The sequence below is a fragment of the Hyperoodon ampullatus genome, assembly GCF_949752795.1.
Source record: "Hyperoodon ampullatus genome assembly, chromosome: 10".
Taxonomy (NCBI): domain Eukaryota; kingdom Metazoa; phylum Chordata; class Mammalia; order Artiodactyla; family Ziphiidae; genus Hyperoodon; species Hyperoodon ampullatus.
The window spans coordinates 103,929,218-103,949,522 of NC_136923.1; the positions used below are offsets into that span (position 1 = coordinate 103,929,218).

Below are 20,305 nucleotides of genomic sequence, written 5' to 3' on the forward strand. Positions count from 1 at the left end.
GACATCGCCAACTCTCCATCATGAAGCTTACATCCCTTCAACAAAGCATCATCTTGAGGAAGCTTTAGTGCTCAGAAATTTGGCCATCTGAAAGTTTTCTCCCGGAAACTTTGAGAGCTGTGGCTGGATTTTATTTTCCAGGTAAAATAATGGCAGCATAAAAGCCATAAAAGCCATTTTCACATCACGAACCACAGGAAAGTCGGCGACAGGACCTGTTTTGCAGAACTCTCATCCGACAGAGCCCTCGGGCGGCAGTAAGCGGAGAGGGGCAGAGGTGAGCTTGGTCCAGGAGCAGAACAAGAAGGCAGAATAGATGCGGCAGGTGCAGGTGACAGATGCACATGGAGGACACAGGAAGCCGGAGGCGCCGGGGGGACCAAAAAGACAGAGTCCTGGGGTCCCCTGGAGCAAAGACCCCCAGGCAGCAAGATCGGGTGACCCCCCTGGGTAGGGAACGGCTTTTGTTCCAGCCCTTTAAAGCTCCTTAACCTTTCCAGAAAACAGTTCCGACTAAATTTCACTTAGCCTAACAGCCTGAAGGAGACATCATGCCACAGTGATGTCATTTGTGTTCATCACTCAATCACTTTTGGGTTCTTTTCTGGTCTGAAGAGACGAACGCCACCAAGAGAATTCTTTCATACCTTCCTCACTTTTCAGCATATTTATGGTGTGAAGGGAGAGCGTCCCCATCAAATCAATTGCCCAGAGATTTATATTATCTGAATCTTAAAAAATATGAACACTTGGCAAAGCACCTAGCTCAAGAGAAGTGCTCAAGAATTACATTTTGAATAAATGTAAATTTTTGAAAGCAAAGTTATTATCTACTCACTTCCCTTTGTACCCTTTGTATGCATGTAAGAAGCTGCACACAGTAGATGTTTAAGTAATGAATAAATGGGGAAATGAATAGGTTCACGGCAAGCAAATTTTAATAGCAGTAACCATGGAAAAGTAAAAAGGATGCTGGAAGAATATTAGTGAGTAACTATGTATTTTAGAACTGAGGTGGACTGGAGGTTAGATGCTTAGGCTGGAAAGTAGAAAGCGGGAGAAATTTGAGGGCTGTACAATACATACTTCGCCAGTTTTACTGGGTGTTTTATTTCAGCCAGGAAAAATGCATCTTTGTGCCTTAAATGTGTCTTAAATACTGGCTAAAATATTTTGGAAAGTCATATATAGTAATATCAAAACTTTCAATGACAAGAAGAAATTTTTCATCTTTTTCTCTCTGCCTTAAAGAAAATAATGGACTTTATCAGTGGTGCTTTTAAAAAAATGGGTCAAGGTTTCTGGGGTTTGTGTTCAAATGTCTCCAGTTTGAAAGTATTACCTGTTTGGACTGTACGGGGCTTGGAGATTTGCAGTTGTTTGACGTTTCTGAAAGCTGCCCTGAGGGAGATAGGTGCCACGGTGCAGAGGCCCTGACACCCTTTCTCAAAGGTGTTGCGTGTCACCTTCAAGAGCCATATATCCTAACATGAAATGAAAACTTACATTCCCTGGATCATTAGAAATAAAACAGGTGGCCCATTGTGTTTTATTATTAAACGAGCACATTTGCACTCAGGCCCAGGCCTGGCCCTCGGGCCGCTTCTCATGCGGCCTTTCTCTCACCTCCAGACGAGGCCCGGGCACCACCTGCGCCGTTTGATCACCGCATCGTGACAGCCAAGCAGGCCGCAGTCAACAGCTTCTACACCGTGAGCAGAACAGAAATCTTAGGAGGGTGAGTAGAGCTCAGCTTCAATACTCTCTCGACAAAAGAAGAAAGGAGCGCTTTCAAAGAGACAGGTCTTTTTCTGTTGTTTTAATTCTTACAAGTGTTTTTATTTTTATTTTTATTATTTTAGTTTTTGTACTGCTTCTTCATGTTTTTAAATTTTTATTTTATATGGGAGTATAGTTCATTGATAACGTTGTGTTAGTTTCAGGCGTACAGCAGAGTGATTCAGTTATACATATACATATATCTATTCTTTTTCAGATTCTTTTCCATTATAGGTTATTACAGAATATTGAGTAGAGTTCCCTGTGCTTTACAGTGGGTCCTTGTTGTTTATCTATTTTATATATAGTAGTGTGTACCTGTTAATCCCAAACTCCTAATTTATCCTGCCCCCCGCCCCGCCTTTCTCCTTTGGTAACCATAAGTTTGTTTTCTATGTCTGTGGGTCTGTTTCTGTTTTGTAAATAAGTTCGTTTGTATCATTTTTTTAGATTCCACATATAAATGATATCATATGATAATTTGTCTCTGTCTGACTTACTGCACTTAGTACGACAATCTCTAAGGTCCACCCATGTTGCCACAAATGACATTATTTCATTCCTTTTTATGGCTGAGTAGTATTCTATTGTATATATGTACCACATCTTCCTCATTCATCTGTCGATGGACATTTAGGTTGCTTCCACATCTTGGCTATTGTAAATAGTGCTGCTATGAACAAAGAGACGGATCTTGAGAATTTCATAAGTGTTTGCCAGTCTCAACCAGAGAACCGGAAACATCATAAGCGAACATTTTAAGAGATGAGAGATGTTAACCATTTCTGAAAGTCATCACTGATGCCGGAGAGGTTGATGTGGTGACTACCCACCACATTGAACATCTGCTTCACTTCCTGTGCTGTCGTGTCTGGAGTGGGTCCTCAGAAGGTTTAGAAGCTTGAAAACCGAGGAACAGAACGTAGAAATGAGCGAACGCTGTATTTCTCATGGCGCGTGTGTGTCATTGTTGGTTTCCGTTTATGCTGTTACCGTATGAATTACTATTATTACTGTATTTCAGTCGGTTACTTGCCTCCCAGAAGGACTTATTGGCAGGACATCCACATCTCCCTGAAGAAGGAAGAGTCAAGTCTATCGGGGGCGGGGCGGTCACTGGGGGAGGTTCCTTCTTCTTCTACCTCAGTCATAATAATCCCCCTGCGAGATCTTGAAACTTAAGGCTTAAATTATTCAGTTGACTCCCATCAGCATATCTATGTAAAATAGGAAGAGGAAAGCAGAACATTTATACAAATATATAGAAATTTACTCACCAACACAGGGAAAACACGCGTGGCTACTACAGAGCGCGTTCCTGCCTATGGTCCTTGGGGGTGAGGTTGATTTTGCAAAGGCCCTCCCCCCTCTTCCAATCCCATTTACCTTTTGCCCTTTGTCACGCGGATGCACATGAACTTCCTCCTCCTCCGCTGGCCGCCTGATCCATTGTGGCGAAGGCCCCTCAAGCCTGTGAGGATGGGCTGAGGGGGAAAGGGATATCTGGGTGGCAAGCCAGCGACTGTTTCTCTAAAGGAGAGAAGTTATTTGCAGAAGCGGCTTTGAAACAACCACCAGGGTTTGCGCGTGCTTCTGATCGAGGTTTGTCAGTGACTCTTAGAGTTTCCTTCCTGCCCCTGTGGGCAGCGTTGACTCTTCTTTGTCATCCTGCAGGCAGGACCAGCTGCCTATCGCCCCCTGTTCTGGGCTCAGTAAGTAAGTTAGAGGAACACAGTCAGATGTGTATGTTTGCCTCAAAACGCCAAGAGGTCATCGGCAGGTGGACCTCCTTCTCAGTAGTAGGAGAGTCGAGATGCAGCAAATCATCCTGCACTTTGGGCAGAGCTGTTGCACCGTGGCAAGGATCCCTGGACCCTGCATGCGGTGTCAGTCCCCTGAATTTTCCTGGGGTTCATCTCCCCCGTGGCCTGTGGGGGGATTAGAGTCCCTGCTCACCCCATTCAGTTAGCATGACATTATCAGCCTGGTGGACCAGCAGGGACCCTGTGAGGTCACCTCATCACTCAAGGCTTTGCAGAATAAACAAGGCCAGAGAGATAGATGGGGTGGCCCTAAAGCAAAACAGCGACGAGGCACCACTGCTGGGCCAGGCCGTTCTGGGACCCGTTGCTAATTAAGAAACACGCCTTTTCGTAATGAACAGCCACATCTGAAGTGCCTGGGGCTGTAGGTTCATGAGCTCCAGGAAAGAGACCACGCCTGGGCCGGTGGGCGGGATTGTAGTCAAGCTCGGCTGTGCTTACGGACCCACCTGCTTCTGCTCAGGGAGCGTGGCTGAGTCGGGGGGATGCGGTGCCCTCGCCTCCACTCCCACCCCTTCGCTGTTGCAGCAGCCCTCCCCTCTGCTGTGGGCTTCTGGCCACGACATTGGGGAACTCTCCTTCCACTCCTGCATGCGGCCAGCGCGACACAGGCAGGCACGTGGGTTCCAGTTATTTCACTAAATCAGGCATCACAGCAAGCAAGTCAAATTTGAAGATTGTTCTTGAGTGTGCCTTTCAGTATGCGAGGATATTTGAAAGAAGCTGTCTTAAGAAGTATATTTAGGACTTCCCTGCTGATGCAATGGTTAAGAATCCACCTGCCAATGCAGGGGACACGGGTTTGAGCCCTGGTCTGGGAAGACCCACATGCTGTGGAGCAACGAAGCCCATGCACCACAACTACTGAGCCTGCGCTCTAGAGCCCATGAGCCACAACTACTGAAGCCCACGTGCCTAGAGCCCATGCTCCGCAACGAGGGAAGCCACTGCAGTGAGAAGCTTGCTCGCCACAACTAGAGAAAGCCCGCACGCAGCAACGAAGACCCAATAGATCCAAAATTAAATAAAATAAAAATAAATAAATTTATTTTAAAAAGAAGTATATTTAAATTTATATCCAAGCTAAACTGTCAAAAAATCTCACAGGTGATTATGTAATATGTATTTTGATTAAATGTGGGTATATGCAATTTTGTTATTACTTCTTACTTATTTATATGCATTTTCCAAAAATAATCTGATATGCCTGACCTACAGTCTGTGTCACTCATACGCTTATGAAGCATAGCTTGTTACATTCATATGTATTCGGAAAGATTCTATTTTTTCTATGATGGAAGTTCTCAAATTTTAGGGTGCATATGAACCACCCAAGGGGTGTCATGAAAGTGCAGCTTCTGGGGCCTCCCCCGGCCTTCCTGTATCAGTAGGGCTGGGGTAGGGCTGGGACATCGCCCCCCAGGGAATTCTGATGCCAGTGGCCTGTATCAGAACTTGACGTGTTCTAGGAGATATTTTTTTAAATTAATTAATTTTTCTCTGCGTTGGGTGTTCGTTGCTGTGCGCAGGCTTTCTCTAGCTGCAGTGAGCGGGGCTTCTCATTGCAGTGGCTTCACTTGCTGCGGAGCATGAGCTCTAGGTGCGTGGGCTTCAGTAGTTGTGGCTCGCGGGCCCTAGACTGCAGGCTCAGTAGTCATGGCGCACGGGCTTATTGCTCCATGGCATGTGGGATCCTCCCGGACCAGAGCTCGAACCCATCTCCGCTGCATTGACAAGTGGATTCTTTTTTTTTTTTTTTGCAGTTCGCGGGCCTCTCACTGGTGTGGCCTCTCCTGTTGCGGAGCACAGGCTCCGGACGCACAGGCTCAGCGGCCATGTCTCATGGGCCCAGCCGCTCCGCGGCATGTGGGATCTTCCCAGACCGGGGCACGAACCCGTGTCCCCTGCATCGGCAGGCAGACTCTCAACCACTGCGCCACCAGGGAAGCCCGGCAAGTGGATTCTTAACCACTGTGCGACCAGGGAAGTCCCTGTTCTAGGAGATACTGGCTACAGCACGTGCATAACAGGCTTGCTCATTCAAAGTCAAAAAGAGGGGTGCCGGGCAGCTGTATTGTCCACTGGGCAGTGACTGGAGCAGGGCTCTGGTGGGGACAGACCCTCATGCTGGGCCTCGTCCTCTTCTCTGGCAGGGGGCGCTTCGGCCAGGTTCACAAGTGTGAGGAGAAAGCCACAGGTCTGAAGCTGGCGGCCAAGATCATCAAGACCAGAGACGTGAAGGACAAGGTGAGGGCTGTGTGGTGTGGACCCACCTGGCCATTGTCCTCACGGCGCTAAACCGGCCCCTCCCTCTCCCAGGATGAAGCGAAGAACGAGATCAGCGTCATGAACCAGCTGGACCACGTGAACCTCATTCAGCTCTACGACGCCTTCGAGTCCAGGAACGACATCGTCCTGGTCATGGAATAGTACGTCCCCTGCCGCTGCCCCAAACCTACACACACAACCAGGGCCCCTTTGTATGCGGCTGCGACTCTGTCCTGCCTCGGAGCTGCTGGAGGATGCTGGGGCACCCTGATTCTGACTTGCATGTGTCAGAATCTCATCCACTTCAGGAAGGAAATTACTCTGGAATTGATGTCTCCATGTGAGATTTTGTTGATAAGTAGCAGGACGACAGCAGAGGTTTAGCTTTATTTCCAAGCTGTGCTGTCAAAACCCCGGCTTAACTCTTGTTCTGGGTAACCTGGAGGAAAGTGATTCTTGAACTGCATCTCACCTTTGACCTAATTGCTAATACAAAGTTCATGTCAGACTCTTATAAGTAGGGCTAAGAAGCTTCTGTTTCAAATTACTTTTACAGAAACGTAGTAAGTGTTTAGTTAGAAAGTGAGTCATTCTGACACTGAATCGGTGTTTGTGGTTCACATCATTTCCCCACCCCTAGCCCCCATTTTGGGTTTTGTTTATCACTGTGCAATGGGGATTTTGGATAGTAAAATATCCAGCATCAGCCACATAGAAGCATTTTATCACTGAAATTAGTCTAACCTTACCGTGGTATTTGGAATCCCTCCCCCTGCCTTCTTAGCATCCTCTTCATCCTCCATATGTGTTAGGAAACGGCAGAGATGGACCCATCCCACAGCTGTAGCCACTGGATGAGAGGGCTTTGAGACTTTCCATCTGTGAAAGTGATGGTGGCTTAAATAAGGGCCTTCAACTTGAGTAAGGGGCATCTAACTGAGAAGGTAGAGACATAGCTGCCCACACACCTGTTGGAAGAGTCAGAGAGGCTCAGACACGAGAAGCACGTGCTCATCAAGAGGTCGTGACTCGGGACGCCTCCCTCTTTCCCTGCAGTGTGGACGGAGGGGAGCTCTTCGACCGCATCATTGATGACAACTACAATCTGACCGAGCTTGATACCATCCTGTTCATCAGGCAGATATGTGAGGGGATAAGACACATGCATCAGATGTACATCCTCCACTTAGACCTGAAGGTAGGGTGTGCTTTGCATCACCTGAAATGTAAACCCTTCCCAAACCCTCCCCTCAGTGAGTGGACTTGGATCAGGGGGCCCTGTTGGGTACTGTACACCAGCTCGGGAGATGATCCTGTCACTAGGTACATATTCAGGAATTTGAAAGTCTGGACTCTTAGCCTCATCTCCCCACTCTCAACTTCTCTCACCTCCTAATATGTGCATGTTTCCATCTGTAGGGAACAGCTATTCAGATTCTTGTAACTTGCCTTTGTTAAAGGAATTCACATGGGAGATGGTTTCCACCACCACCACCCCCATCATCGCCACCACCATCACCACCACCATCACCATCATCACCACCACCCATTGCCACCATCACCACCATCATGACCATCACCTCCACCATCACCATCATCACCATCATCACCATCACCCCCGCCACCATCAACACCACCACCATCGCCACCATCACCACCATCATGACCATCACCACCACCATCACCACCATCACCATCATCACCACCACCACCGCCATCATGACCATCACCATCATCACCACCACCACCATCATGATCATCACCATCATCACCACCATCACCACCACCACCACCACCAACACCATCATCACCACCACCACCATCACCATCATCACCACCAATACCACTACCACCACCATCACGAATATCATCACCACCACCACCATCACCACCATCATCACCGCCACCATCTCCACCACCATCACCACCACCATCACCATTATCACCACCAACACCACCATCACCACCACCATCACCACCATCACCACCACCACCACCATCACCACCATCATCACCACCACCATCACCACCACCACCATCACCATCACCACCATCATCAGCATCATCACCATCATCACCACCACCACCACCATCACCACCACCACCATCACCACCATCATTAGCATCATCACCATCATCACCACCACCATCACCACCATCATCACCACCACCACCACCATCATTAGCATCATCACCATCATCACCACCACCATCATCACCATCATCACCATCATGACCATCACCACCACCATCACAGCATCCGTGTTGCATCCTCTCATTATTAGGATGAGTAGGTGGGAGAATTTTAACTAACTCAGAATTTCCTGGTTGTAGCCAAACTTTCCAGCTCTCCAAGAATCCCCAGCATTCTCCTAAAACCTTTTAGGAAACTGAGGACTTTAGGGATTGTTTTTCTACAGGCATACTAGAGCACAGAGGAGAAACCTATGTCAGAATGGGCTACAGGGCAGCCAGAGGGAGGTGCTAAAAGGGTGAGGGGCAGAAGGGTGGGGGGTGGGGCTGGGCAGCCCCCTGGGAGCAGTGGAGAGCCTGTGCCAACAGCGGGGAGCCAAGCCTTCTTTCTCCTCTTACTTAATGAGCCTTTCCTTTTGCTCTCTCTCCCATTATGAAGTCCCTAGAATTGGACTGTGCATAGTTATAACCAGGGAAAGACCAATAACTCCGACCAGCTCTAATTTCTTAAAGCTCATCTTCTTGTGTGGCTCAGTCATTTTCTCATTTCCCTGTTTGCACAGCATGACAGTGAGATAAAATATATATTCTGTGTAACATACCATCTACTGCAAGTCATCAGGGATTGCAGAGCTAAATAAATTTAACTTCCTTAAATAGGTTTCCACGGGCCGCTGCTCCTCTAACTTGGCTTCCCTTACTCTCTTGATTTATGTCCTTTGCCTCTCCCATTCACAGGGCAGGAGGAAGTGATATATAAAATGACAAAGTCAGAGGTTAAAAATCATTAACAAAGCCCGTGGCTATGAGCTGGTTTGTTAATGCGTATTTTCACGGAGCATTTTCATTGAGTGTAGATAGTCTACAAATATCCCTAAAGGGGTTTGATTGGCAATTGAAATGAGGACCTGACCTGTCATAAGTCAAACATCTCCATATGTGGCTTCATAATGTTGATTGAGGACCTGCAACGGGCAATTTTAGCCGTGGCTTGTATGTAAAGATCATAATAAAAGCGACAGCTGGATGGATCATTAAGGGTCAGGCATCCCTTCAGAAAGCTCCTTGGAAGGAAAGGGGCCCAAAATATTGGATGCTTGTCACTATGTAGGGGAGACTATAGGTGACTTAAGAATGGTCTCCTTTATATATTTTTTGTGTTTTGCAAAACTTATTCAATGACTATGCTTTAATTTCATAATTAGAAAAAAAATTTAACTTTTGAAAGTGCCCTCGGAGCTGTTTCTTTACATTCTGCAAGCAAGTATTTTATGTCGCGGTGCTCTTTGGCAAGTGAACAGCTTTATACATGATCGATCAGTTATTTAAGCATGAGGCCAAATCTTCTTGTATAGCACCCACTTTTCCGTAAGTCGCCTTTTCTTATACACATCTGTTTTAGAGATAGTTTAGAAAAAAGGCTTCCAAAGACATTATGCCCAACCAAATGGACTCTAGATTATTGGCAAGGTGACACTAGGTCATTTCATAAAGTGTTTCTGAGTTTCTGATCTCATTCTAACCTCTTCTCTACCTAGACGGGCAGGGGAGGGGCGGCCATGATCCCACCTAAAGGACGGGACATGCATCCTGGGGGTTTGGCAACTTGGCTAACACTCCCCCTTCCCCCCAGCACTTAGGGAAGAGTTGGGGTTAATTAGAGCTTGAAAGTTTCAGGCAATTCTTTGACAATTTTATTTCTCTTTTATGGATGACCTTGACTTTAAAACAAATCTCTTATTTTTCCCAGACCTGGGTTTTTCTATCTTAACAAAGGTAGGTACGCTTGTAAGACATTCTGTAAACACTGAGCTGTAGTGCTACCTACCTTTCTCCTCGTCACCCTGAGACTGTCCGGTTGGCGGGGCAAAGTCTTTCCAGACTCAAACTCCAAGGGAACACTTAGTCAAGGGTTTTAGACACTGAGACCAAAGTCAGCAAAACTCTGGAATTGCTGAGAATGAAGAGTGAACGGGGGTGAGGGAGCCCTCCTTTTACATATGACTTTCCCACAGACTGAGCACAAAGGGAAAGTCTGGAGGTCAGGGCCGTTCTCATTACAGTGCATATTCAGTGTGGCTGGTGGAATGAATCAGGCCATTTCTCCTGGAACTCATAAATCCTCAGGAAAAATATTCCTCCAAGAAGGGGAAATTCATACTTAATAATTTTAGGGGGCAGATGTCAAGGCTGAGACGGCCCCCACCAGTCCATTTGGAAAGTCCTGGGGCAGGAGGCCTCGGCCTGAACTCAGGCGTGATCGGCGGCGGCAGAGCTGGGGGAGGGATGGGCGGGGCCAGGCGAGCTCGGCAGGGGACCTACAGCCTTGTCCACCACATAATTAAAGGAGAAAATACCCACGCAGACAAGCCAGCCCCAGAGGGAAAGGCCTGATATGTTTTTCCCGAGCATCGTTGTATTTTTAGTTGTGGTTCAGGGACAATTTGAGTGAAGGATGGCTGTTTTCATTGCTAATGTGTCTCTTTCTCCTGGCAGCCTGAGAACATCCTGTGTGTGAATCGGGATACTAAACAAATAAAAATTATTGACTTTGGATTGGCCAGAAGGTATGTCAGTTTGGACATAGGTGTATGAACTGAGTTAGGGAGCATGATGGTGCTCTTTCTTTGCAAAGAAAACTCTGATGTACCCCCTTGGTTTCATATCCCCATTTAGAATTAACCAAAGTTATGTTTCAGCTTTACCTTGCTGGCTTCAGAATTTGAACGTTTAGGAGTTTCCACAGCGCACGCAAGAAAAATATGGAATATTAAAACCTAATACAGTGCAGTTATTAAACTTGAAGACATTAATTCAGGGTTTGTAAGAGTTTGTCTTAGTCTTTTATATTTGTTCCATGTGTAAAGAGAATATTTACTTTAAAAAATTAATAGTGTGAGCAAGATTGCAAAGGGTTCTGGCACAGATAAGCCTCTTAACAGTCTGTATCACTGCTCCTTTTGTTGTGTTCCATAATTTGTGCTCGAAATTATTCCAAGTGGCTTTTCTCACAATTATTTCAGATTATTAAGGCTTTCTAGTGGGAAGCTTCTTTACAAGTTTTGGACACTATCTCTTCAATATGTGGTTTCCTTTATCGTCTCTTTATTTTAAGTTTGCTGTGTGGCTGCAGTTCTTTTGCTTGTAGACTGCATCCTTTCCATTTCCGTGCTTTTTGACTTTTCATTGACCCTCTCCATTCCTCTGCATTGCCTCCTAAATTTCAGATACAAACCCAGAGAGAAGCTGAAGGTGAACTTCGGAACGCCAGAATTCCTTGCCCCTGAAATTGTGAACTATGATTTTGTTTCCTTTTCCACGGACATGTGGAGCGTGGGAGTCATCGCTTACATGCTGTAAGTGGACCCCCAGCCCCTCTGACACTTGTTCTTAATCGCCCCACGTGTTCTATTTGCTATTTTGAATAAAAACCCTAATTTAGGTCTTTCGAAAATAAATAACTCTGTTCCATAGTCAGATACTTCCTAGGTTCTGTTAACTCCCGTGGTTGAAAGGAGTAAACTCTTTCCCTGTACATCCCCTGAAAAAGTACAAGGATGTCTTCTTCATTAATCACCCTAACCCTAGGACAACTCCTAGTGCCCCCAAAGAAATTAGAAAAACACAACCGCCCCCAAACGTGTGTCCTGATCCCTGAAATGACTGAGTAGCCTTACTCTTCAGAAGTGATGTTCCTGGCAGTTGCCGTCTGCGGATGTGACAGCACTTTGGTAGCTGTAAAGTGCTTTAAAAAGGCAGTTTTACTCTTCTCTGAGATTCATATCTGAGGGTAGCTGCCGCCTTCATTGTGACCTTGTTTAAGTTAGGAGTTGGGTGGGAGACGTAGCATTTTCTCGATTGCAAAAACATATTATAAAATTACGCTTGGGCTTCCCTGGTGGTGCAGTGGTTGAGAGTCCGCCTGCCGATGCAGGGGACGTGGGTTCGTGCCCCGGTCCGGGAAGATCCCACATGCCGCGGAGCGGCTGGGCCCGTGAGCCATGGCCGCTGAGCCTGCGCGTCCGGAGCCTGTGCTCCGCAACGGGAGAGGCCACAACAGTGAGAGGCCCGCCTCCCGCAAAAAAAAATAAAAATTACGCTTAATTCTTGGTGATTTGCCTTCTTTCAGTTTTAAAGGACAGGACCAAGAAGGCAACTTATCTGTACAGGGTTTGAAGGTGTTTAAAGACTACTCAACCCCGACTCCGTGTCTTACAGACTCAGCGGTTTGTCCCCCTTCCTGGGAGATAACGACGCTGAGACCCTGAACAACATCCTGGCCTGCAGGTGGGATCTGGAGGATGAAGAATTTCAGGACATCTCGGACGAGGCCCGGGGGTTCATCTCCAAGCTTCTGATCAAGGAGAAGAGGTGATCACATCCACTCTGTGCTCAGAAAGAAGTAGGGGTAACAGAGAGGCATGCTCCCCCAGGGTTGTGAGAACTCATGTCAGAGAACTACCACCCCCTCAGTGACATCTGTGATGCACCTGCAGAGTCGTAGTTAGAATGAGTTTGGTGCTCTTGACGCAGTTTCCTGAGATCTGGGACTGCCGTGGTCACGAGTCTTGAAAGGGGCTGCAAACACCCATCCTTCTGCCTTTGCCAACAAGGCGGTTAGGGTCTCTTGCTGGGCCTCTGTGCACTCACCCTCAAAAGGAAGGGTTTGGGACAAGTTGTTCCCATGATCCCTTTCACATCTACGAGGCATATGTGGCTCCATGTAGGTGAGCACTTGACAATCATTTCATTTGAGAGCCTGCTATGGACCAGACTGTGCCAACTGCTTTACAGACATTCTCTCTTTAACCCCACCCAGCCCCGTGGGTGGAAATTATCCATAATATTCTATGCATGAGCCTCCAAGATCATACGGCCAGTTAAGTGGCAGAGCCGATGATCAGCACAAGGCCGTGCACTTAACTGTTATGTATGACGTGGACTTCTATTTTTCTGCCCTGCTAAAATCCCATAATTCAAACTTCAGTGGATGCAGCGTAGGGATACTGAAATACAGGGGCTTGCATTTTAGAACCGTGGGGGTGCTGGGGGTCAGGGAGCGGCAGGGGGACGGGCCTGGTGCAGAGCCTGACATACTCCGTCATGTGGCACTTCACTGACTATCTCCAAGCCGCCAGGAAATATGTCTGGGGCTTTGAGAACAGATGTATAAAGCCCAGTCCCTGCTTTTAATTAAGTCACGAGCTAATAGAAGACACGGGTATATTTTAAAAGAGGCAGTGAAATGTGGCTAACATTTATTAAAGATGGAGTATATTGACACAGGCCAGAACTGAGCCTGCAAGGTGAGGAGGGCTTAGCCCGGCTGGAGTGTCAATCGGAGAGCTCTTTAGAGCCAAGAAAGATATGTAAAGACAGCATCACTGTCTGTATATTGTACCAGCATTGCTGATGATGTAACCAGCATCGCTGTCTGTACATTGCTGAATGCCAGCAGAGAACAGATGCAAAATGTCATCTCCGTCAAATCTTTGGAGGCTGAGAAATCCACACTGACTGAGAACCTATGTTACACACGTGCTCTTATGTGTCAGCTGGTTTAATCCTCCAGCTGAGCCTGTGAGATGTGGACGCTGTCACAGTTACTTTACAGATGAGGGAGCTCAGGCTCAGAGCAGGGAAGCAGCCGCCCAGCTGGCCCAGGGGCTCCGGCACCCTTGCTCTGCCCACCCTCAGTCTGAGGGCTTCGTTCTTTACCTAAAGAGCAACAGTTGCATGTTTGGGCAGAAAAACAACGGGCTACGCATTCAAGTCAGCGCATGAATGAAACCAAGGCCAATTCCAGCCATTACTATCATAGAATAAATTTCTGGGCTACAAAAGTACACTTGGAATTGTATTAAATATGTAATTATTAGTACAGTGTTAGAGTTAAGTTTTTAATAGTCAGCTCTTGAAAGTTTGGCACTGGAGTGCAGGGATAATATTTTAACACTGTCAGCTGTTGGAATGCTTCTGAGGTCCAACACGGAAAATTTATGGTAGTCAACAGAATAACTCTTCCAACTGAAGTTGGTGGAGGTCCAGAGTTTTTTTTTTTTAATTATATCTATTCACTTAGAGTCCTACTGGTGATGTTGTCACCAAGTTATCCTGCATTGACTAAAGTAAGGGCTTCTCTCCTCTTCTTCTTCTTAATTGAAGTGTAGTTAATTTATAATGCTGTGTTAGTTTCAGATGTACAGCCAAGTGATTCAGTTATACATAGATATTCCTTTTCAGATTCTTTTCCATTACATCTCCTTCTTATACTTAAATATTTGATGTCTAATGAAGCAATTTTATTGAAGCAATTCTATAGACTGAACTTCATGACTGCTTGAAACTACTTTCTTGATACTGTTTCAGAAGCAGACTTCAGATTATTGCACTCATGATATTTAAGTTTGAAAGGTTATTTTGTTTAATGTGATAAACATTAGCACACAAGACAGGTTTACAAAGCTTAAACTTATGATATATAATCTTTATGATTCTTCCTCATATATTTTTTAATTGTATAAACCTTTGTTGGCTCAAGAATTTCTAATATTCTCTCTCTCAGTACTTACATTGACGTTCCATCTATTTCTCCATTTATTTGACTCTCAAAAAACTTCTTAATTCAAGCATTAGCAATACACATTATTCAAAAGTTTTGACACATAAATTGCTTTTGCAATCATCAAGAATCATAGTAGAATTTTGTCTTATATTAATAAATATATGTTGATTCTTCACCTGACTGATAGAAGTTCAATGTATGAAGCTCAGACATTCCATCAAGAATGGTTACTTCTATCTGAAGATAAATGTTCAGTTATTGACAAGAATTCTGAATTATTTGCCTTGCTTGTCTTTGACATTCGGCCATCTGGTCTCCCAAAGGCAGTGGTCAGAGCCGAGGTCTCTTTTTCCGCGTTTGGAGCCTGGAACCAGGCCAGCCCTAGACTATTATGTGAGAGAGAGATACATTTCTATCTCGTTCAGAGCCTTGGGTGGAAGGGGAGGTTCCACATGCAGGGGATACAATAACCCCCTGCATTTCCCTTTAGTTGGAGGATAAGTGCAAGTGCAGCTCTCAAGCACCCTTGGCTGTCGGACCACAAGCTCCACTCCAGGCTCAGCGCACAGGTAACCGTGGCTCCTGGTTTTCCCTCTTTTCTAGTCGGCTTCAATCTTCTGATGATCAGATGCTAGAGGCACCTTAGCCTTGAGTGAAGTTCTTTCTAATTAATTTCTCTTGGGCTTCAAATCTTGTGCTAAAGTGTTAAATTGCTTAAAATGTGTTTATTGAGCAATCTGTGTTTTTAATGAATGCTAATTACATTGTTTAGTAGAGCATTATTTTCAGCAGAACTATTTATTACATTTATTATTTAATTACTGTATCCATTACAAAGTGAATCGTATCAATGTAACTGTGCCCATGCACACATATAGCCTAGGGTATATAAACATGTAAAACTTTGGAGAACACATGTTAATGTACATTCAAGGTAAATATTCTCCTTAAAACACAACTCAGAATTCTAACTTCTGTGCTTACCTGGTTTAGTCTGCTTTGGGTGCCAAAAACCTGTAATATTCAGCTTGGTCAAGAGATTAATACAAGTACGTGTGAAGGAGACTCTTACCAAAGACTAAATGAAGGTGCCTGGAGTGTACGTTCAGAGTAGCTGAGCGGTGCCCTGTGGGCGCTTCTTGAATGGAGTCCCCGTTGGCTCTCTTTGCCTTAATTACTGTTTACACCCCAACTTCCTCGTCTGCCTCTTCAGCACAGATTCCTTTCCTAAGCTTCAGATCCGAACAGCCAGAACAGCCACCTGTGCGCTGGGCATTTCCACGTGGATGTTCTCAGCCCTAAACGGAACTCACCCCGCCCCGCCCCGACCTCACCTCATTCTCAACCATCCTCCCAGAGTGACACCTCCCCTGAATGGCCTCAACTGGACCCCAGAGCATCTCTTTGCTTCCTTCCTCTCCCTCAATCCCCTCATCTCATCTGTAGTTTATCTCCAAGTTTCTATACATGATTTTCCCCAATTATTTCTGGAATCTGTACAATCCCCATCCGAGTGGTTATCTTGCCCGGGATGCCTGTCACCTGAATTACTATCACAGCCCCCTTCAGACCATCTCCATCCAAATACGGTGGAATACACTAGTAACACAGAAGCAGATGTGTAACGTTTAAGTAACTTTGCTGAATATTCAGGGTGGTCAACGGGGCAAGCACACAGAGAGGCAGTGAGTGCCCTTTGCCGTCAGGCCTCTCCGGGGACGCAGGCCTGGCGCGAGTAGCAGTTGGGACGGCTGCTGTCGTGTCCTGGTGCCGGATGTGTCTGATACACTCTCCTTTCCTCCACCTTTGCTCCTGCACCTCCTGGGGCTTTGGAGCGGAGCTTTTCCACTGACCAAAACCCTGGGATGACTATGCTCCAAGTACTCATTTTTTCCACATCCAGTTTTTATTGAAATTAACTTCACTTCTAAATTCAGCATCAGTAGTAAGTTTTATTTGTGTCTGAATATACCTTTCCTTGATAATTGGTACTGATGTCAAGTAAAAATAGGCTTATTCCCTAGTAGGTACCTCACCCAGACTGCATAAACTGCCTATTAGGGTTACCAACCTATTCTGGGCCAATTTTCCACCGATGTATTTTTATCCAAGCTTATTGGTGTCCAAATACACTTTGACGTGGTCGACAATATGGAAACCACAGCAGGTAATTAATGACATTATACAGTTTAAAAGTGTTTAAAAATAGTTTTTAAACCATATAAAGACAACAACAACAAAAATCACCTTTTTGTTATTCTATCCAACTGCTGGTACCTAAGGTGAATAGATATTTCAAGAACAGTGAGGATTTTTTAAAAATTCCATTGTATAAATCCAGTTAGTTTCCATGAAAGTTATAATTATACAGCGCTGTGCCAGGCACCGTTCTAACTGCTTTATGAAAATTAGCTCATTTGGTCCCCAGGCCAAGCCTCCGAAATGGGCGCTGTTATCATCCCCGTTACGTGGACGAGGCTGCTGAGGACAGGGATCGGGGCTCATCCAGCATCCCGTGCAGGCAGCAGGCTCGGGAGTCGGATGAGGGTCCCCACTCTGCCACCCTGCTGTGACCATTCCGGAACCATCCCTGTAGGACATCGTTGCTGTTACTGAAGGCCAACACTCACGCTCAAGATAGTTTATTTTTCAGTGAAATATTGAGACTAATTTTTCCCAGAAGACTCATTTCTGGAATAATCTTGGTTCTATGTTCTATAGAATCAGAATTCAACTCTATGTTGAAAATTTAACGCTTACCCAAACTATTTCAATCTAAATTCTATTTTTAAATATTTTCTTAATAAACTTTTATCCCTTTTAATTATTTCGTGCTTAAAAGCACTTCCTGTTTCTGAACTGCTGAGCGTGACTGTGGTCACTGAATTTAGGAAGGATTTTCCTCCTTAGACGCCGAGGCCCTGAAGTTCCCCGCCTTCTCTGTTACGCTTACAAGGCTGAGGTTCCCACCTTTGCTCTGTGTCACCATCCACACGTGACCCATCTTCCATCAGAGACAGCTGTCACCTGGGATGGAGCAGAACCTCACTGCACATCTGTGAGAACTTAGCAAGCGCCTCCTGTATTCCGTGCTTTGTGGCCAGAGGAAGGGAAACTGAACAAAGGCGACATGATTCTCTCCTCCCAGAGCTAATGACCTCCCACCTTTCCTTTCCGCCCCCGTGCACCTGCCTCAGCTCACGCCCCTCTTCCCATTTAGTGAGCTAAGAACATTGGAGCTGATATTCAGCCTCCGCCCACTCTCTTCTCTAATTCACCAAATCATCATTTCATTAATTACAGCTCTGATTATATGATTCCCTGATCAAAAAAATCCTCCAGTCTTTCCCCTCGTGCACCATGAACACCCACACCCAGCAGTTCGGGCCCCAGTGAATCCCGATGTCGGGCTCCCAGCCCTATCCCCACGGCTCCTTCCGGATCAGCCCAAATCCCAGCCAGTGTCTGAGGCCCACTTTCACTGCCGCCTCCTCCAGGACAGGCTTCTCAAGCCCCAAACTGGGGACGCTCTCTCTGTCCTCTCAAGACTCTGCCCTGGCACTTAAATCTTGTCAGCTGGATTTGAGAACATCTGGAAAAAGCAGTGTCTGTGTCTGACTCATCCTTTGGTCAGTCTGTCTTGACTCTTGTGCTTTGTCCAAGTGAGCATTTGTTGACATGAGTTTTGACAAAACACACACGTGTAGAAGTCAAGTGTCATGGGGTACAAAGCTCTTTGTCCATGACTCTGAGGGGAAGGGTGGTGATGACGGAGCTTTAGGGGAGAGTGGGGACGCCCTCGAGCTGGACTCTGGGGCCGGTTGGTGCGTCTGTAAGAGGCCGTCAGCCGTTCAGCCTCCAGGGACGTCTCTGCAAGGGCAAGACATACCTGGTGACAAGTCACCGCCTCTTCAAGTGTTGTCAGATCTCAAGTCAGGAGCTGATGACAGGTTCTAATCCTTCTCGAAACTCTCTTCTTGGTTCTCCTAGAAGAGGAAGAATTGCTGCCCTGACGCCCAGGACCTGGTGGCCAAATAGACCCCGGAGGGCGCCCTCTTGAAAGGTTGGTCTCGGGCGTTTTCCTGAAGAGGCGTTTGAGCCTAGAGAGGGGAGGGGAGAGAAGGGCCATCTGACTGTGTGGGACGCGGGACAGCGTTTCCTCTGGGGAGACCCTGAAACCGGGCTGCTGTGTTTGCACCCCGTCTGCCATTTTCTAGTGCAGAAACCTCCAGTTCCAGATCTGTGGTCCAGAAATAGTCTCACTTCCTATGCTTGTTGAGCAGCTCCAATGAGATCATCCAAGCAAAGCCCGGAGACCAGGGCCTGGCACACAGTAGGTGCTCAGGAAGTAACGCCTGCACAGAAATGGTCCTTGGGAGTCTTTGCAACAACCGTGTGAGATCAGGGGAAATAATACCTTCTTTGTAGAGATGGGAAAACCTAGGATTAACCCCCCAAGACCACAGCCCTAGTCAATGGTAGAGCAAGATCCTACCCTAAAGCTCACGCTTCTTTTCCCCCCTGAGCTGCCTCCGGGTCTGGACCCCCTCTGGGACCCCAAGGGCCCACCTCTTCATACAAAGCCTCTGCCCTGCTTAGAATTTTATCAGAATTATTCAGAGAGAGAGTTTTACATGTGAATATCTTCTGTTACATCAATAAATGGCCTGATTTATGGCCTAAAGGAGAGGCCTAGGGAAGTGTACTTATTACAGAGGCCTTTTAGAAATCCCAGCGTTTGCATCCGGTGCGGGAGACACTCACCCCCCAGCCAGCCAGCTCCCTCGTCTCGGGCAGCAGGTCCACGGCTGGCTGTGCAGCTCGGCTTCAGCAACTCTGCTGGACTCGTGCCTTGTGAGGCTGCATTCTTGCTGCCCACTCACCTTAATCTCTTATTCTGATTCGTATTTACTCTGGTCCTGAGGGTTTTTTTGTCTGTTTGACTGTATATATTCTTGTAAGCTGCCTTGAATCTGTTGTAGAATAAGATCGGGTAGAACAGAAATAATTCAGTAAATCATCATAAAAGTCACGAACCAGCATTAGGCAAGCATTCAGCCTTTGGGATGAGGGTCACTTACTGAGGATTCTGTCACTTATTTAGAGATTGACGAGCAGAGTCCACAGGGATGCTTTTGCTTTCTACGCACAGAGACCATTCTTGTCCGTCCCAAATAGCAAGGCCTCAGAGTTCGGGCACAGGAGGAAGCCGTTTTGTGTCTGGTGACAGTGTGGACAACGACTCCCCATGCCCCAGGGCCTGGGATGCGCTACAGCCCGGCCTTGCTGTGAGCCAGGAGCCCTGGCGTCCACAGACAGCTGGGCCTGGTCGGTCCTTCTCTCTCCCCGCCATCCCTCCCAGAGGCAGCTTTGTCCCCAGCGACCACAAACCCCAAGGGCTGACCACAAACCAGCTTCCCACCATAAGCACTGGGGTGAGCCTGGAGGCCTGGAGGGAAGGAATTCAGTGGGGGACAGCGAGGCAGGCCTGTTGCCAGGATCTGAGGGGGAAGGATGAGGGGAAAAGGTGGCGGGAGATGGCTGAGTCCTTCCAAGGAGGCTGGCTCTTAAGCCCAGGGCGACGGAGGGTGGCAGCAGCCAGGCAGTGCCAGGCATGCGGAGGACAAAGAAAGAAGCGTTGATCTGGTCACCCTGGCACAGAGAGACGCCCTCTTTG

General features: G+C 46.7%; 1 protein-coding gene across 1 annotated transcript in view; it reads left to right on the forward strand.

Annotated features, from left to right (window-relative positions):
• MYLK4 (myosin light chain kinase family member 4) overlaps positions 1–18,666 on the forward strand; it is a gene marked incomplete at its 3' end in the record, with an annotated part of 88,870 nt that extends 70,204 nt beyond the window's left edge. The window contains exons 4-12 of the mRNA XM_079712452.1: positions 1,633–1,738; positions 5,756–5,849; positions 5,922–6,031; positions 6,927–7,068; positions 10,560–10,630; positions 11,291–11,419; positions 12,282–12,434; positions 15,119–15,197; positions 18,619–18,666. Of these exons, the coding sequence (XP_079568578.1) occupies positions 1,633–1,738; positions 5,756–5,849; positions 5,922–6,031; positions 6,927–7,068; positions 10,560–10,630; positions 11,291–11,419; positions 12,282–12,434; positions 15,119–15,197; positions 18,619–18,666 (932 nt within the window). The remainder of the gene's footprint in view (positions 1–1,632; positions 1,739–5,755; positions 5,850–5,921; positions 6,032–6,926; positions 7,069–10,559; positions 10,631–11,290; positions 11,420–12,281; positions 12,435–15,118; positions 15,198–18,618) is intronic.
• Between the last annotated feature and the right edge of the window lie 1,639 nt (positions 18,667–20,305).